Raw genomic sequence first — 16,541 nt, forward strand, 5'->3', positions numbered from 1 at the left:
CACGTGATCAAGAGAGTAATTGTGCTTTTTATCAGTGATTTGCAAAGGTTAAGTTGCAAAGTAGAAGTATTTGTAAAACCTCCCTCAGGGCATATGTATAGAAGCATGTTCAATTATTATAAGATATGACCACAAAAAAAAGAGAAAAAAAATACAGTTTTATCATAAAGTAAACACATATATTGCCTCTTATTGAATAAACTATATTACAGCGTAATATTAAAACCTGAAAGTTCAAAAGCAAGTGTATTCCCTCTGAAAGCAGTATGTGAAATTCACACTTTTTTGTTTATGTTCAACTGAAGAAAAGGGCTTGTATCCGATGTGTAAGTGTGAATAAGTACAGTATTCACAAAAGCATCTCCATGCATTCCTCGCACCAACCAACACAAACCAGAAGCACGTGCAGAGACGGATATGACCCCATGCATTCCCAAAGTCAGTTTTCTTCAGTGGGTATTGCGTTTGAACAGTCAGGTGCACACAGACATGTGTCATAATATTCGTATTCAAGTAAATATAGCTAGTTAGGTCTGTAATTAAATTTAATTTAAATTAATTAATGAAAAATCAAACATTTAACAACAAAATTTAATATTTAATGCTGATCAAAAAAAGGAAAAGGAAATCAAAAAGGAATGAGGAAGTCACTTATTAAATAACTATTGTGGTTTTTGATAAGATTATTATTATTGTTATTACTATTATTAAATGTAATATTTTAACATTGAATTCATTCAGCAGATTTATTTTGAATTTATTTACATTAAAAAAAAAAAGGTCTCAAACTTTTCAGCTTGACCCTGTTCTTTCTGATTGCGTCCCCACCTCCAACTCGGTACTGGATACTAGTTCTGGTCAGCATATTGTAAACCTGTATTTTGTGTATGTAAGATTGCACTAGTTTTTTTTCTGCTTAAAATACTCTTCATTGTATTTGTTGTTTCATGTTTTTGTTGTCCTTAACTTTGTATATTTTTGTAATGTGTTTAACAATGTATAAATAAAACACAAAAAAAAACTGGAACGCCATATAATCAACATTAAGGGCAGAACTAATTAATCAGTAATAAATCTGAATCAGTAGTGAAAAAAAAAGAAAAAGTAAAGGTCTCATTCAGTGTTATTTTGTTGTTCAAAGTCTTCTTGCAATACATTGGCAAAGAAACTATATTTGTCTTTTTTTTGTTTTGTTTTGCTGATCCGAAACATGATCTGATCTATGCCTAAAAACTGAAATGTGATCTGAACATAAGAGCAATCGAGGGCTTTAAAATCTCAGGTAAGACTATTAAGTCGGCATGAAATAGATACTGTGATTTTCTTCCCTATTGTGATGTACACTCACCGGCCACTTTATTAGGTTCACCTTACTAGTACAGAGTTGGACCCACTTTTGCCTTCAGAACTGCCTTAATGCTTCAGAACAGAAATCAGATCAGAAAGAGCTTTATTGCCAGGAATGTTCACATATACGAGGAATTTGTTTCCATGAACAGAATTACAGAGACAGGACAAAAAAACAGATAATAAATATATTTAAAAAAATAGAAGTAGTGAATGCAAATATACAAATTGACCAGTGCATGTACAGTTATATTACTATATACAACGTTGTATGTGCAGCTGTTATGTGCAAATTGGCATGTAAAGTGTGTTGTTAAATAAGTGTATATGCATAAAAAGTGTATAGCAAGTTACACAATTATTATCAGTGTTCATGAGATGGATTGCCTGAGGGGAAAAAAACTGTTTCTGTGTCGGGCTATTCTGGTGTGCAGCGCTCTGTATCGTTGAACAGAAGGTAAAAGTTCAAAGAGGCAGTGTGCTGGGCATAGATTCAACAAGGTACTGGAAATATTCCTCAGAGATTTTGGTCCATATTGACATGATAGCATCACGCAGTTGCTGCAAATTTGTCAGCTGCACATTCATGGATGCAAATCTCCCATTCCATCAGATCCCAAAGGTGCTCAATTGGATTGAGATCTGATGACTGTAGAGGCCATTTGAGTACAGTGAACTCATTGTCATGTTCAAGAAACCAGTCTGAGATGATTAGCGCTTTATGACATGGCACATTATCCTGCTGAAAGCAGCCTTCAGAAATCGAGACTCATCAGACCAGGCAACGTTTTTCCAATCATTTATTGTCCAATTTTGGTGAGTCTGTGCGAATTGTAGCTTCAGTTTCCTGTTCTTAGCTGACAGGAGTGGCACCCGGTGTGATCTTATGCTGCTGTAGCCCATCCACCTCAAGGTTGGACGTGTTGTGCATTCAGAGATGCTCTTCTTCATACCTCGGTTGTAACGAGTGGTTATTTGAGTTACTGCGCCTATCTATCAGCTTGAACCAGTCTGGCCATTCTCCTCTGACCTCTGGCATCAAAAGGCATTTGTGCCCACAGAACTTCTGCTCACTGGATATTTTCTCTTTTTCGTACCATTCCCTAGAGATGGTTGTGTGTGAAAATCCCAATAGATCAGCAGTTTCTGAAATACTCAGACCAGTCTGTGTGGTACCAACAACCAAGCCATGTTCAAAGTCACTTAAATCATCTTTCTTACCCCATTCTGATGCTCGGTTTGAACTGCAGCAGATCGTCTTGATAAGTCTACATGCTTAAATGCATTGAGTTGCTGCCAAGTGATTGGCTGATTAGAAATTTGCGTTAAAAACAGGTGTACCAAACAAAATAGCCAGTGAGTGTATATCAGGGTGAAAATGTCCAAAGGGAACTGACTAATTTTGCCCATTCCTATGATTAATAAACAATTTGAATTGTCAATTTGGATTTAATAGTGCATGGATTTCTGCCCCTGAAAGACATGGTCACAAAAGACAAATAAGCTTGCTTAAAGCCACTATTGCTAATGGCATTTCGAAATGGCCACTGAAATCCACATTTATGTTTGACTTGAAAAAATAAATAAATTAATAAATAAAAAATAAAAAAACACAAAAGCATCAAATCAGTTTCAATTCAATTTAAGCATTTTCAGAATTTCGGAATGTGCAGATCTCTCTGAAGTTAAGCCCTGCTCATGTAACCGGTAATGAAGAACACTTTCCTCTTCCCGAGTTCTCTATAACAGGAAAAGGCCTTTAACACTATTTCTATTTTAATTATGTATTTTTTTCCAAGATAAAGAGGGGCAGGCAGGATGCCACTGGGCTTTGCTAATTATAAACCTCATCTTTCTGTTGAGAAAGGAAATGGTGGAAAGAGAAAGAGGGCGAGAAGTCACAACAGCAGAGGATGGAGGGGGGCAAAAAGAAATGATGAAAATGCATATTTTTAAAAAGTGTTCAATCACCTTGGAATGGGCTGGAGGCCTGCTGGGCCAGTGTCAGGTGATCCTCGCTCAGGTGGTACACGGGCTGGTGCTGGTTGATCTCTACGCTGGTGCACACATTGCTGTCTCCATGCAGGAAGAACGTGAAGGAGCAAGACAGGTGTTCTCTGAGAATGACAAAGACAAGTGTTTAAGTTAAGCAGCAGAACCCGCTAAAAAAAACATGGATTTATCATCTGATTGGATTAAGTGAGTCAGTTAATCAGCATCACTGAATTCCTGTGAATCATTTGATGGCCATCTGATGTGATCATTACATGCCTAAAAATAAATCTGACTCGCTCGTGACTCTAAAAACAGTATTGTCAATATCTCAAACGCGTGAGAAACATCACACGTCACCGAGATGCAAACGATAGCTCTTTGACCTCAAGGATTACACTGTGTTTGACCCTTCTCCTCATGAATATGCATGAGGCTCTTGAATATATGTAAAAGGACAATAACACTTCTTCTACATTAGTCACACTCGGAGCTCTGTAAAGCCTGAGCTCTGTGAAAATCAGTCCAAACTACGCCAGCTTTCTAATATGTGCTTAAAATTCTTCTCTCCGTGACGCATTAGAGTTGCTCTGCTGATCTGGAATCATCACAGGCATTAAAGCATCTTAAAGCAAAAGTAGTTCATTGACAAATTTACTAAACCAGAAAAACCTCTTGTATTTCCATGAAACACCACTACATTTTACTTTAAAAGGAAGCGTTTGTAAAATAAGTGCGAGTGAATTAATAAGGCTTGTTGCAGTAATTGTTGCAATTACTTTTTTGCTAATACTTAAGTTCAAGGGCTTGTTCGGCTCGCTAACATTAAGCATTATTAACATCATTTCCTCAAACAATGTTTGTGCCACAGTCATGGATGACATCATGAATTACACCCAGAAAAAGGAAATATAGGGCTGCACAATATATAGTTTCAGCATTGATATAGCAATGTGCACATCCGCAATAGTCACATAGTAAGATGTAATGTTAAATCTGAATTATAGTAGACCAGGAGCTACAGAATTTTAATTACTGGTTTTATATGGAATTTATATGATTTATGCCAAAAAAAGTGGTTTTCTTACTTAGAATTTTGTCTTGTTTCTAGTCCAAATATCTTCATTTTCAAGTAAAAACAAGATTATTTTATTTGCCTCACTGGCAGATATTTTTAGATATTTGTACTAGAAATGAGACAACGTGAAGAAAGGTATTTTTTTTTTTTGCATTGTGATGAGTCAATTTCTGCACCAGAATACTGTTAGACTCCATAGAAATCCACAAGATAGTGCTATTCAAATTATCTTATGAAAATATCCCATAATCACAATATTTATCACAGAAAAGTTATACAATTTTGCAATATCAGATTTTTCCAATATCGTGCAGTCTTAAAATAGATAATCTATATCTTGGGAAGAAAATAAAATAATAACAACATGCATTTAGAACAGGGTGACAAGACAGAAATCTCACATCATCGTGCAAGTCATATCCTAATAATACATTTATGAATCTATTCAGTACATTCTTTTATTTAAAAGTTTGTATATATATTTTAGTTACATTTCACTCTGAAATGCACTCATATCTCACTTTATTTAAAACTTCAGGGCAAATGTTTGATTAAAAATTTTAAATATATCAAATAAATATTAATAAAACACTTTTCAAAAACTACTGATTACAGGTACAACATAAAACCAAAAAAACAAAGTGTAAACATTGAAATTTTCAACAAAGCTGTTAAACATATTTTTTGTCTGCATCGCCAAAAAAATACGCTCATATAAATTATGAAAAAAATCTTACCATAAAAAAAAAATCATATCTTTTGAGAGCTGAACAATATATCGTTTGAGCATCAACATCGTAATGTGCGTATCTGCAAGTCACATCACAAATTAAGAGTATTTATTAAATATAAAAAATAAAAATATTATTAAATATATATGTATGATGACCACGTTATTTGATGTTTGGTTGTTTAATTTCTTTATCTGAATACTATTAGACTCTCCAGAAAATAATAAAAATAAAGCACTGTTTATTTCTCTTTTATTTTTGTCTTATCGTATTAATATATGCTTGTAATTTATTATATTTTATGCAGATGCACTGAATAGAAAAAAAACTTGATCATCCCAGTTGATTCAAGTTAATGAAATCTTTCCAAATAGAGCTATTCAAATCATCTGGTGGAATTATTTTCATATTGCAATATATCGCAACAAAACATCTCAATGTCAGATTTTTTCAATACCATGCAGCCTTACCAAAAAATAAACGATAGAGCATAATATGAAATATTATATATTTTTTATTTAGTCTATATGGTATATACATCATATGCACATCACGCCTATATGCATTTTAGACTTTTTGACCCTAGCAACTACTCCTCTTAGTACCATCCCCACAGCATATATAAGAGTTTATAGAAGCATCTCAAGTTCAGAGTTAGTGACACGCTTCATAATGACGGTCATAAACCCGAAGAACGTGTCGCCAGAATCACAGGCAGCGTGCCATCAAATGTGGATACCTGCCAAACATCTGCATTCAAACAATGAGAGACCTAGAAAAGACGGTCAGGCCACTAACCCACACGGAGACAGCGATTTGCAACTACGTCACACGCCACACTGACCTCATGCTCTACTACAGGCTCGTGGTCAAGATATTTGACAACAGACTGCCTCCTGTAGAGATATCAGTGCAACTGCAATCTGTTCCATTTTTCCAGCCGCACACGGGTCTTAAAAGTTCAACAACGGCGCACACAAAAGGAGGCTCTCTGAGCGGGCTCAATACTGCTGCACCATCACATTTGATCACATGATCGGCACACACATCGCGCTCAATAACAGCATGCTCCTGAAGTTCTCTATTCAGCTGCAGACAGAGCGATCAGTGTTTGCATCACTGACCAAGCCCAAAACAAAAACATGACCTGTTCCTATCTCGAGTTCACTCCAGCCCAGTCCAAAGTTAACACTGTCCAAATGAAAGTTTCAAAAAGACTAATATTTATGTAAGATTCTCCTTGTGGCATGCATCAAGGATTGGATTAAAGACACCAATTTGGATTGTAAAGATTGGTTTGAGATTATTGAAGAAATCATGACAATGGAAAAACTTGCATACATGTTGATGTAAAACAGAGCTTTCAGAAAAGACAGGGAAAAGTGGTCGATGTAATAAGAAAATAAAGAAATCCCTAACGAAGCAAATTGTATTGTTATGGAAATGGTAACTTTAATCAGTTGGCTTTGTTGTTATTCATGTTAAATTGTATTATATTTTTTTCCTTTGCATAATTCTATGCAGTAAGATGTGTTTATCCACCTGAAGTCAGAAGTATTAGCCCCTGTTTATTTTTTATTCCCCAATTTCTGTTTAACAGAAAGATTTTTTTTTCTCTCAACACATTTCTAATCATAATAGTTTTAATAACTCATTTCTAATAACTGAATTATATTACCTTTGCCACGATGACAGTACATGATATTTAACTAGATATTTTTTAAGATACTAGTATTCAGCTTAAAGTGACATTCAAAGGCTTAACTAGGTTAATTAGGTTTCCTAGGCAAGTTCAGGTAATTAGGTAAATCATTGTATAACGATGGTTTGTTCTGTAGACAATCTAAAAATATATAGCCTAATTGGCTAATAATTTTGACCTTAAAATGGCTTTAAAAAAATAAAAACTGCTTTTATTCTAGCCGAAATAAAACAAATAAGAATTTCTCTAGAAGAAAAAAAAAATATTATCAGCCATACTGTGAAAATTTCCTTAAATTTCTCAGTTAAACATCATTTAGCAATTTAAGAGAAAACAAATTCAAAGGCTAATAATTCTAACTTCAACTGTATGCGTATGTATATATGATGTAAATGTACAAATGTATCTATTATATAGCTGTGTACAATATAAAGCAGAAATCTGATGCACAACACCTCTCCTTACTGTTTGTTTTGAAAATTTATTTTCGTTATTTGCATTGATAAAATTGCATATTAACTTAGACTAAATTAAAGTTTAAAACAAAACAAACAGAGCAACACAGAATGTGACTTAGTAAATTTATTTACAGAAGTAACTTAAGTTGAATATAGCCCCTTTCACACGTACAGACTTTTACAAAAAGGAATCATGTGCGAACAGGCCCTTTATATAAAAAAAAAAGTAAATTCATTGTCAATTTTCTGAAAAGGGAAGTTGTAACAATCAGAACATGCAGTCACATTCACGTGCATGCTGTTTATTAAAAATAAGCATCTTTGAATCTCTCTCCAGTCACATTTAGCTGCTGCCTGTTAGTCAGATGAAGTTTGTATGTTCCTTCTTAGTGTCAACTGTGGAAAAAAATGATCGATAAAATGCTTACGATAAAGCGATGTGAGTTTACCTGCACACTCTGCATTCCGCTGCTTAAGGCGCGTGCACAAGAAGAAGCACTCGTGTCAGTCCCATTTGAGTAACACCGATAGACTTTAATTTGAATAAGTATGTCAAGCTGCAGCATACACTCAAATGTACATCTCGACATGTGAAAGTGTTCCTTCATATCATCAGCATTTGTAATCTAGTCAAATGTGTAAACAAAGCTATTTTTAGCTGCGGTTAGCGCTTCTGCCTTTGGTTGGTGGCAATTTTTTTCTATAGTTATTTGGCCTGTCTTGGACAAAAGAAGCTGCATAATTGCTAAAGTTTTAAATAAAAGTGAAATCGTTTAGATGTCATTTCTGGTTAATGATGTCAGAATTTACCAATATTGTGTAATGATGTGTGTATGGTCTTTTCCAGAGAACATCCAGAACATCCTTGGCTGTGTGAACAGCACTTTTTAAAATTTACCGGTAAAGTAGTTACAGAAATTTTCTGGATATTTACCGGTATCACTGTGTTTATATTTCTGAGACAGAATTTAAATAAGAGACTTTGCAGAAAAGTGAAGGGGGCAAGGTGAGCTGTGATTTGTCAGAAATGGGGAAAAAAAACACATACCACCAATAATTTCCAATAAATGTAGTTAATTATGATTTGCACAAAAACATAAGCAGCACAACAGTTTTCCAACATTGATAGCACCAAATATTAAAAACATCAACATACAATTACAATTAATTGAATTGTAATATTCCACAATATCACTGCTGATAAGTGAATTTAGTCCAATAAACAGAGGAAATTGAATTCAAATGCATAAAGTGTGACCAATCAACTTGAACAGTTTTGAAAATAATTTAATGGTCTGAGTAAAAAGAAGCCAAAAAAAAGAACACGACCTACTGTTCGCAAAGCTAGCTAATCATGATGATTACACATATTCTTAAAATCAAGGAAGAAAAAAAGGAAAGGTAAAAGGTCACAAAAAGGTAACCCGATCCAGTTGAGCTTGGAGGGAAAAAATAAGCAGAAAGAAAGAGCATTAACAAATTAAAAACAGCTTGTAGTGGAAAAAAAGAAGCATGAAGATGAAAAAAAATGAAAGAGGTAACATTCCACAGTTGTAGTATTGGTCTGTTACTCGCTTCCTGCAAGCAGTGACTCTGGTCAGGGCGTAGCAAAGCCCTACTACAAAACCCACAAACACACTTCACATCTCAACGACTTCACACACAACGCACACACAGATGCAAGCAAACAGGTGGCGTGTCTGTGGCAGAGCTGTCTATAAAACTTTCGTCCAAGCTTCTAGCATGCATTCCATTTAACAGTCACTCAACGCCTTCAAAGACCCAATGGCATACAAGTGTGTTTACGGTTAACTAATGTAATAAAAAACAACAACATAAACATTAAATACTACTAAAACTATTAAAAAAGTGAAAAAAAATAAAGAGACAAGCATCTGAATACTACAATGTAATAGAAATAATTATAAAATAGCACTAGTTTGCTAATTGTAAAGAAACAAACATTGAAAAATCTTATAAACCTATTATTTTAAATTTTCTCACACATTTTTATTTTGGGATCAAACATCCCCTTAGCACGCAGCATGTGTCTAAACCACATGACAAACTGTCTGTTTTCCATCACCTGACCAATAGCAGCAGCAAGATCAGGTGATCAACTAGATGAACATGTCGTTAAACACCCTCTCCCCAACCCAAACCCTGGAAGATGTCAGCCACTGTACTGAAGTGCATTACTAACAGCAGCGTGTTTACCACAAATAGAGAACCGAGACTCTGTGAAATACCTTCAGATTAAAGCAGTCGACCACAGAGCAACGACAGTTAACACACAAACATACACGCTCTGTTGAATCTATCAAAGATCCTCCAAACAAAGCCTTTACACAGAGAGAGAGAGAGAGAGAGAGAGAGAGAGAGAGAGAGAGAGAGAGAGGGAGAGAGAGAGGACACTCTCACACTCATTCATAAAGTGTGGCCTTTAAACGAAGCGCTCAGAGTCAATAACGCAACTTAAAAAGCCTCTAGACTCGACAACTAGAGCTTGCAATCGGCACACTTTAACCGTTTCCCTCGTCATAACAGCTGAACAAACCCGGCGAGACGGTTCTCAAACAAAACGTTTGTTAGTCAACAGTCACTTATGCTAATTAAATGTTTATTGATCTTATGTAACAGGCTTTCACTAAATACAAAGCCAACGTTCCGACTAAAAGCGGACCTGATTGGCTGCACGCCGCAGAGACTCTCAAACTTGACAAAGATATCACTACTGCTGCACATGGAAGGGTTTTGAGTTACGCTTTAATGTAAAACTTGCTGTAAAAATAACACAACTGCTCCCTAGACACTGCTTTTGAATTGTTCAAGGTGAAGTGTTTAATTTCAAGACTATGACAAGCTGGGGTTTTTTATTTTAAAGAGAAATTGGTAGAGGAGATCATTTTCTGTGCAATTTTGGATGCAAGTTGATCTAGGTCTAGTCTATAAATGGGCCAATTCGCCCTGACTTTCTCAATATACTGCCCATAAATTCCCACAAAATTTCAAGCTTAATCAACATGCTTTTTGAAAATACTGGGAGGTGCCAGACCGGAGACCCTGGAACGTCTCCACAGATTGTAAATCTATCCACACACTGTACACACTCCTTAAAGCCAAAATAGGAGCTTCTGATGAGTCAAGGCCAGAGTATAGTGAGCATTGAAGAAAAACAGGAATAGAAATAGAGAAAGAGTTGACATTTCAAGAATGGCCTCTGATATCTATGAGTGTGTAGAGGTGACGAGTTAGTGTGTGTGTGAGTGAAGAACAGGAATGGGAAGTGAGAGAGTAGGAGTTCTGGAATGTCAGGAATCTCACATTCGTCTGGTGGATCTGAGCACAGAAAGCTGCAGAGAGGAGCTGTAGTCAGGGTTCTAGATTTACAGCAATTTTCTGGATCTGCCCTGAACAGTCCAGATTTATTACTTGGTGTATTTGTTCAAGGGTGGAAAAACGGTTCTCAGAGGACTGAATGATAAAATCTGGACATCCCTATGAAGATTCAAAATGAAACAAAAACGAATTGTGAACATGGGAGGACACTGGAGTCGCAATGTTCCATACCCGTGCACAATGCAATGACAGAAACAGTCAGATTTGGGAAGATTTTGCTAAATTGTTTTAAATGCATTTAACAGGGTTTCTGTAGGTAATACAGTACCTTTAGTTCTAAACAACCCAATATATTATACTTAGTAGATATTCTTAATGTAAATGTCTAGACAGCACATTTACAACACAGAAAATACAATTTCCTACTGACTTTACTACTTTTTACAAACATTATCCTGAGGCATGATTACCTACATTCCAAACCACTAGATCATGGAATTAAACATTAGCATTTAATGTTCCTAAAATATGGTGTTCTTTACACATACATTAATGTGTGTTAGGGCTGCACGAGATTGGAAAATCTGACATTGCGATATTTATTTTTTCTGCGATATAAATTGCGATATACACTACATTGTTGTACTTTCAAAACATTTTTGATCACACTTTGTTTTAAGCTTCAGTTCTTGCTCTTAGCAAACCAATTTGACTTTTGCTTCAATAAACTCCCAATTTGCTCCTTTAGTGGGTTAGGTATTGGGTAGGATTTAATAAGATCATACAGAACGTGTGCTTTATAAGTACTAATAAGCAACCAATATCTGAATAACATGCATGCTAATAAGCAACTAGTTAATAGTAAGAATTGGTCCCTAAAGTGTTAGCGAATATATTAATTTTGATTGACTCACTGGGATGATTCTGTAGGGGAGTGAATCATGCATAATATGTAATAAACAAACTAAAAGCAAAGTTAAATGTACCAAAGGAAAAGATAAAAGTGAAACAAACAGTGCATGTATAATGGTTTTGTATATGTAAATGTAAAAATTACACTGCAAAGTCAACTCAACTTTGCATATCTTTGCAATGTGACTATTGCGAATCCACACACTGCAACATCGATGCTGAAACGATATATTGTGCAGCCCTAATGTATATATTAGGACACATTATTTACACATTCCTAATTAGTAAATAACAAAATATATAAAACCATATATTCTGTGATATTAAAGAGCTAAACAAGAATAGATGCATTTCAGAGTGGTCAGAAAAATGTGCTTTATTTAAAAAAGTTCAGACCAAAGCCTAATATATTTTTCTTACTTTAAGCATAAAAACTCGTAAACTCTGTTTTATATTTTTATCATAGATCAATCAAATGCACCTTGATTTAGGGTTTCAATATCTGAAAACACAACCTCTATCATTCTTCAAACTAAATATCTTCTTTGATTATGAAGATAACGTTTTATGTATGTGGCCGTGAAATCCCTTATGTTTTTCTTCATATAAACATCATTGGATTGGGTTGTTTTTAATGATAGAGAATTTAATTAATGATGTAATGTGATTGGTAATTGAAAAAGAGGTTGCATGTAGAAAATTGTACACATTAAGAAAGGCATAAACCTGAAACGCTCAAAATGCTTGTGGTTATATTTCCCAAAGAATGGGAAATAAAAAAAACATAACGCAATAACTCAATGAGTGCATTTCATGACCTTTTGAGTTATTCGGTTTATAAGATTAACGTGCCAAAATCATACAATGCAGGAGCGCAATACTTACTTTTGAACTTGATATCTGAAAGCACGGCAAAAACACTGGCACAGATATTAATTTCCCTCTCATGCATACAACAATCATAATTTAATTAATAATCATAGAACTTAAGATTTATGCTCCATTTTAAGATGGATTTTAAAATGTCTTTTGTGGAGAGGAGAATCAAGCCAAAAATTACATTACAATGGTCTCGTTAAATCACAGGAGTTACGTTTTTAAAAAAGCCTGCAATAGGTGAAATCCGCGAAGTAGTGCGCTTTATTTTTTACACATATTATAGATGTATAAGGCTGTAAAACCCCTCACTACACACTTTATAAACTTTTCTCAGACAGGCATGACCATTTTCACTCTTTTCGCTTTTGTTTAAACACTTCTTCAGCATGTACAAATTCCAACTTTTTGAGGCATGGTTAGCATCATCCTCTGCCTTTTGGGTGGTAGTGTGGGTGCCTTTGACGGTGCAGAAGGTTTCGTTGATATTATAGGGTTTGTTGAGGAGCAAACATACAGCACAGCACTTTAGAGTCACACAGCTAGCGATCAAAGATTTATGTCAATTTGGCAAGCTGAACGCATTCTGTACTGTATCTGTACTGTCTCCATCAAGGAGATTGGTTGACAATGGTCAACAGTCAATCGAGATGCAGAACACAATGTGCTGTAAAAAAAAAAAAAGCATGTCAAATTGCAGACCGCAAAAGGTGAACCGTATTATGGCGAGGGACCACTGTAGTTTAATGTAATAAAAAAGCATGTTTTGTTCTATTTTCTAAATTATGCTTGACCTTTAGATTAAAACAATCCTTCAGGTGTCAGATGACAAACATTAACGCTAGTAATTCAAACACCAGACCTTTTTTCATTGCATGATTCACAATATCTAAGAAAATCTGCCACTACTTGCTCTGTCCCAACATTTTAATACACATTCATGCATAAATGCAAATGATTCTGTGTGGGCCTGGTCATGACCGAGACAAAGTAACAAGGAACCTGATGTGGACAAATTCATCCTTTTAGCAGTATAGCTACAGCAAGTTCATCCATAATAGATAGCCACACCAGATCACATGCCGCTTCGTTCTCAGTGGAATCCCGTCGCTGAAAAGATGTTGCATCTGCTGGTGTGTGAATGCGTTAGTAATAGTTACACGCAAACCCCTATAAAAACATCCTAGCATGTAGTTTGTCATAGGTGTGCATCTCAAGGGAGCCCGGGAATGCATTTCTTCAGCATGCAGATGATTTTGTGCCTACGCAAGCAAATGATTTCATTAGGTGAGGGTGTATACAGATGTGCAGAAATGCCTTCGGTTTAGCGCAGGTAGGTATCATAATAGATATATTGAGCTCTGCGTTCTCAGTCCGTCTCCCCTGCTGCCCTACTAAACAAACAGAAGAATCAGAGACGCATCTATACAGTATAACTGCGACATTACACCACAATAATTGTTGAGTAATGTGCAGTGACGTGCAGGGAATGCATCATGTTCTGCACTGGCTCACGCATCACCCAGTTCCCCTGTGAGCACTGCCCATAAAAGAACACACTGGATCTGTGGATTAGCCATGGTAACAGATCTGCTGCTCACACCCACCAGGAGAGAAACAGAGAGAGAGGAGAGAGAGTGTGCACGATCACAGCTCTGACCTGTATGAAGGATGATGTAAGCAGCTAAAACACATCAGGGTTTGGTTACAGAGCAGCGCCGTGTGACAGCGCAGCCAGCCAATAGGAGAACCACCTAGTGACTGAGCATAGTTACAACAAACACACAAACTACGCCGAGCTATATGTGGCTGGAGTGCGTTATCCATTGAAAATAAATAAGCGAATAAAACAAAACAAGTTGTCTGGCATTCCTTGGAGCCTAGCTTCTGAGCGCCCTTCCCCACAGATCCTCTAATTATAGAGAAACCACCGCCACAAGACACTATGTGCTCATACGCAAGACAACGCAGCGCAGAACAGAACAGGAAGGGTTTGGGTCTATTCACAAGCTGGAATTCTTGAAAAAAAAAAAAAAACCTGCGGGGAGAGAGAAGGAGAGCGAGGGAGAGGAAGCCAGCGGCGCTGCAGAGGCTGTCTGTGTTTTCCGTGCGGAAGGATCTAGAGGGTGTGCGTCAGGATAAGCAAAGGTGGGGACAACACAGTTCTGAAGTCTAACAGGTTTACTGAGGTAATCCCTCAAAAGAGAACACAAATGTGCATGTGTGTGCTGAGAGTACGGCTCCACTCCTTAAACACACCTTAGCTAATCTAAACAGCACACAGGAGGTGAAAGACAACGGCAAAACAACAACTGCCAAACGTTTACACTACGCTTCAGGTGTCTCTACTGTCAACAGAAATCTCTTCTACTCACCAAAGCTACACTTACAATAATAAATAAATAAATAAAAAATACTACAATTTAACCCCCTTTCCTTTTTATTCAAGTGAGTGTAATTTATGTGTTTTGACAGCTAAATTTCAGCATAATTACAATGCTGAAAACAAATCGCTTAATATTATTCCAAAATGAACAGCTTTTATTTGAAATACATTTGACATATTTTGCCACTAAACATTAGGATGGTAAGTTACTTATTATAGAAGCAGTTTCATAGCTAAAGTTAATTATGACACTGGATTAAACAAACACAGACAAAAACAATTTCTCTGCCCATGTGAATAATGAATGATACAACCATGCACACCTAAGCTAAATATCAACAAAACAAGAAATTGCTTTCAATAAAGGATCCACTGAGAACTAAACTAACAGGTAGGCCTGCCACAATTATCAATATATCGACTTCTCGCACAATACATTGACATGACCTCACACATTTTTGGTGATCGCCCATACATACAAACAGTTCTTGCCATATTTTAACTGACTGCACAACCAATCTATCTCTATAGGTGTCAGTATGGTTGAAAAAAACACTATAATATTTACTATAAATTATTATAGAATAGGGCTGGGTGATATGACAATAATGTAATCTCGATAATTATTTTCCATATTGAACGATAACGATATATATTTTCAGCCATACATTTACAGTTTCAAAAGCTTGGTATATCTCTAATAAACACACTATTAGATTCCCATTGTGGCACATTTCTGCTGTGTTGTTGGCTCTTAAGGCTGACAGGCTTAAGGCTGATCAGGGTTTCTGTAGATATCTTAATGTCAAATTTAAGACTTTTCAAGACGATTTTAAGACCATTAAGTATTAATTGAAGACCTATAACACAATATCAAAAACACGCATACACAGAGAAAATGCAAAAATCACAAAATTAGTGGTAAAATAAATGTATTCAAACAGAACAGTACTAAAGACAGGTTAGATGCACCATTAAACTACAGAAAAAACAAACAAACATCTTGAGGCTGATTAATACTTTTGCCTGGCGCCACATTGCGCACCTCACGAAACGGACAAGGCTTTTATACTTGACGCGTTCGCCATTGAGATATTCTTTTAAATGACAGGGGGTAGCCAAAAGAAGCAGACAGTAAAATCAGACGGATAACCAGAAGTAGGAAGTTTCTGAAACTAGGTCACATCATTAATATCATTCAATATTTTTAAATTAATAGTTCTTTATTATTTTTATAATTTATTATAATAATTAAAGATCTTTATAACCAATGTTATTGAGTGTTCGCTTGAGTCTCAAAACATTTCGTGAGCTTGGCCACCCAAAGCGAACCTCTGCAAACACAGCAATGACGTCACATTCACCGCGCGAACAGAAACAGAAAGCTGATTGGCTATTGCATGTTGGTCTCATTTGTAGTTTTAATACAGCAAATTACATTAGGACTAGTGAAATAAAGAACTACAACACCACGAATAACCAAGCTATAACAAAACAAAAGGATTTAAATGAGCATTAGATGTAGCGTTACATGGACATCGGAAAAATAAGACCAAGAACAGCGAATTTAAGACTTTAAGACCCCGCGGAAACCCTGTTTATATAATGCGACATAAAATGGTGTTAAAATGACAAAAATATAATTTATTGCAATATATTTTGATGCAATATATCGTACAACAAACAGATATCATGACAGGCCTACTAACAGATTACATAA

The 16,541-nt window shown here is 35.8% G+C and overlaps 1 protein-coding gene across 1 annotated transcript in view; it reads right to left on the reverse strand.

The window, feature by feature from the left end:
* med13a (mediator complex subunit 13a) overlaps window positions 1-16,541 on the reverse strand; it is an 88,047-nt gene that overhangs the window by 41,811 nt on the left and 29,695 nt on the right. Inside the window, exon 4 of the mRNA XM_056466127.1 lies at window positions 3,319-3,464. Within this exon, the coding sequence (XP_056322102.1) occupies window positions 3,319-3,464 (146 nt within the window). The remainder of the gene's footprint in view (window positions 1-3,318; window positions 3,465-16,541) is intronic.

The sequence above is a fragment of the Danio aesculapii genome, chromosome 10 (assembly GCF_903798145.1).
Source record: "Danio aesculapii chromosome 10, fDanAes4.1, whole genome shotgun sequence".
NCBI classification, from domain to species: domain Eukaryota; kingdom Metazoa; phylum Chordata; class Actinopteri; order Cypriniformes; family Danionidae; genus Danio; species Danio aesculapii.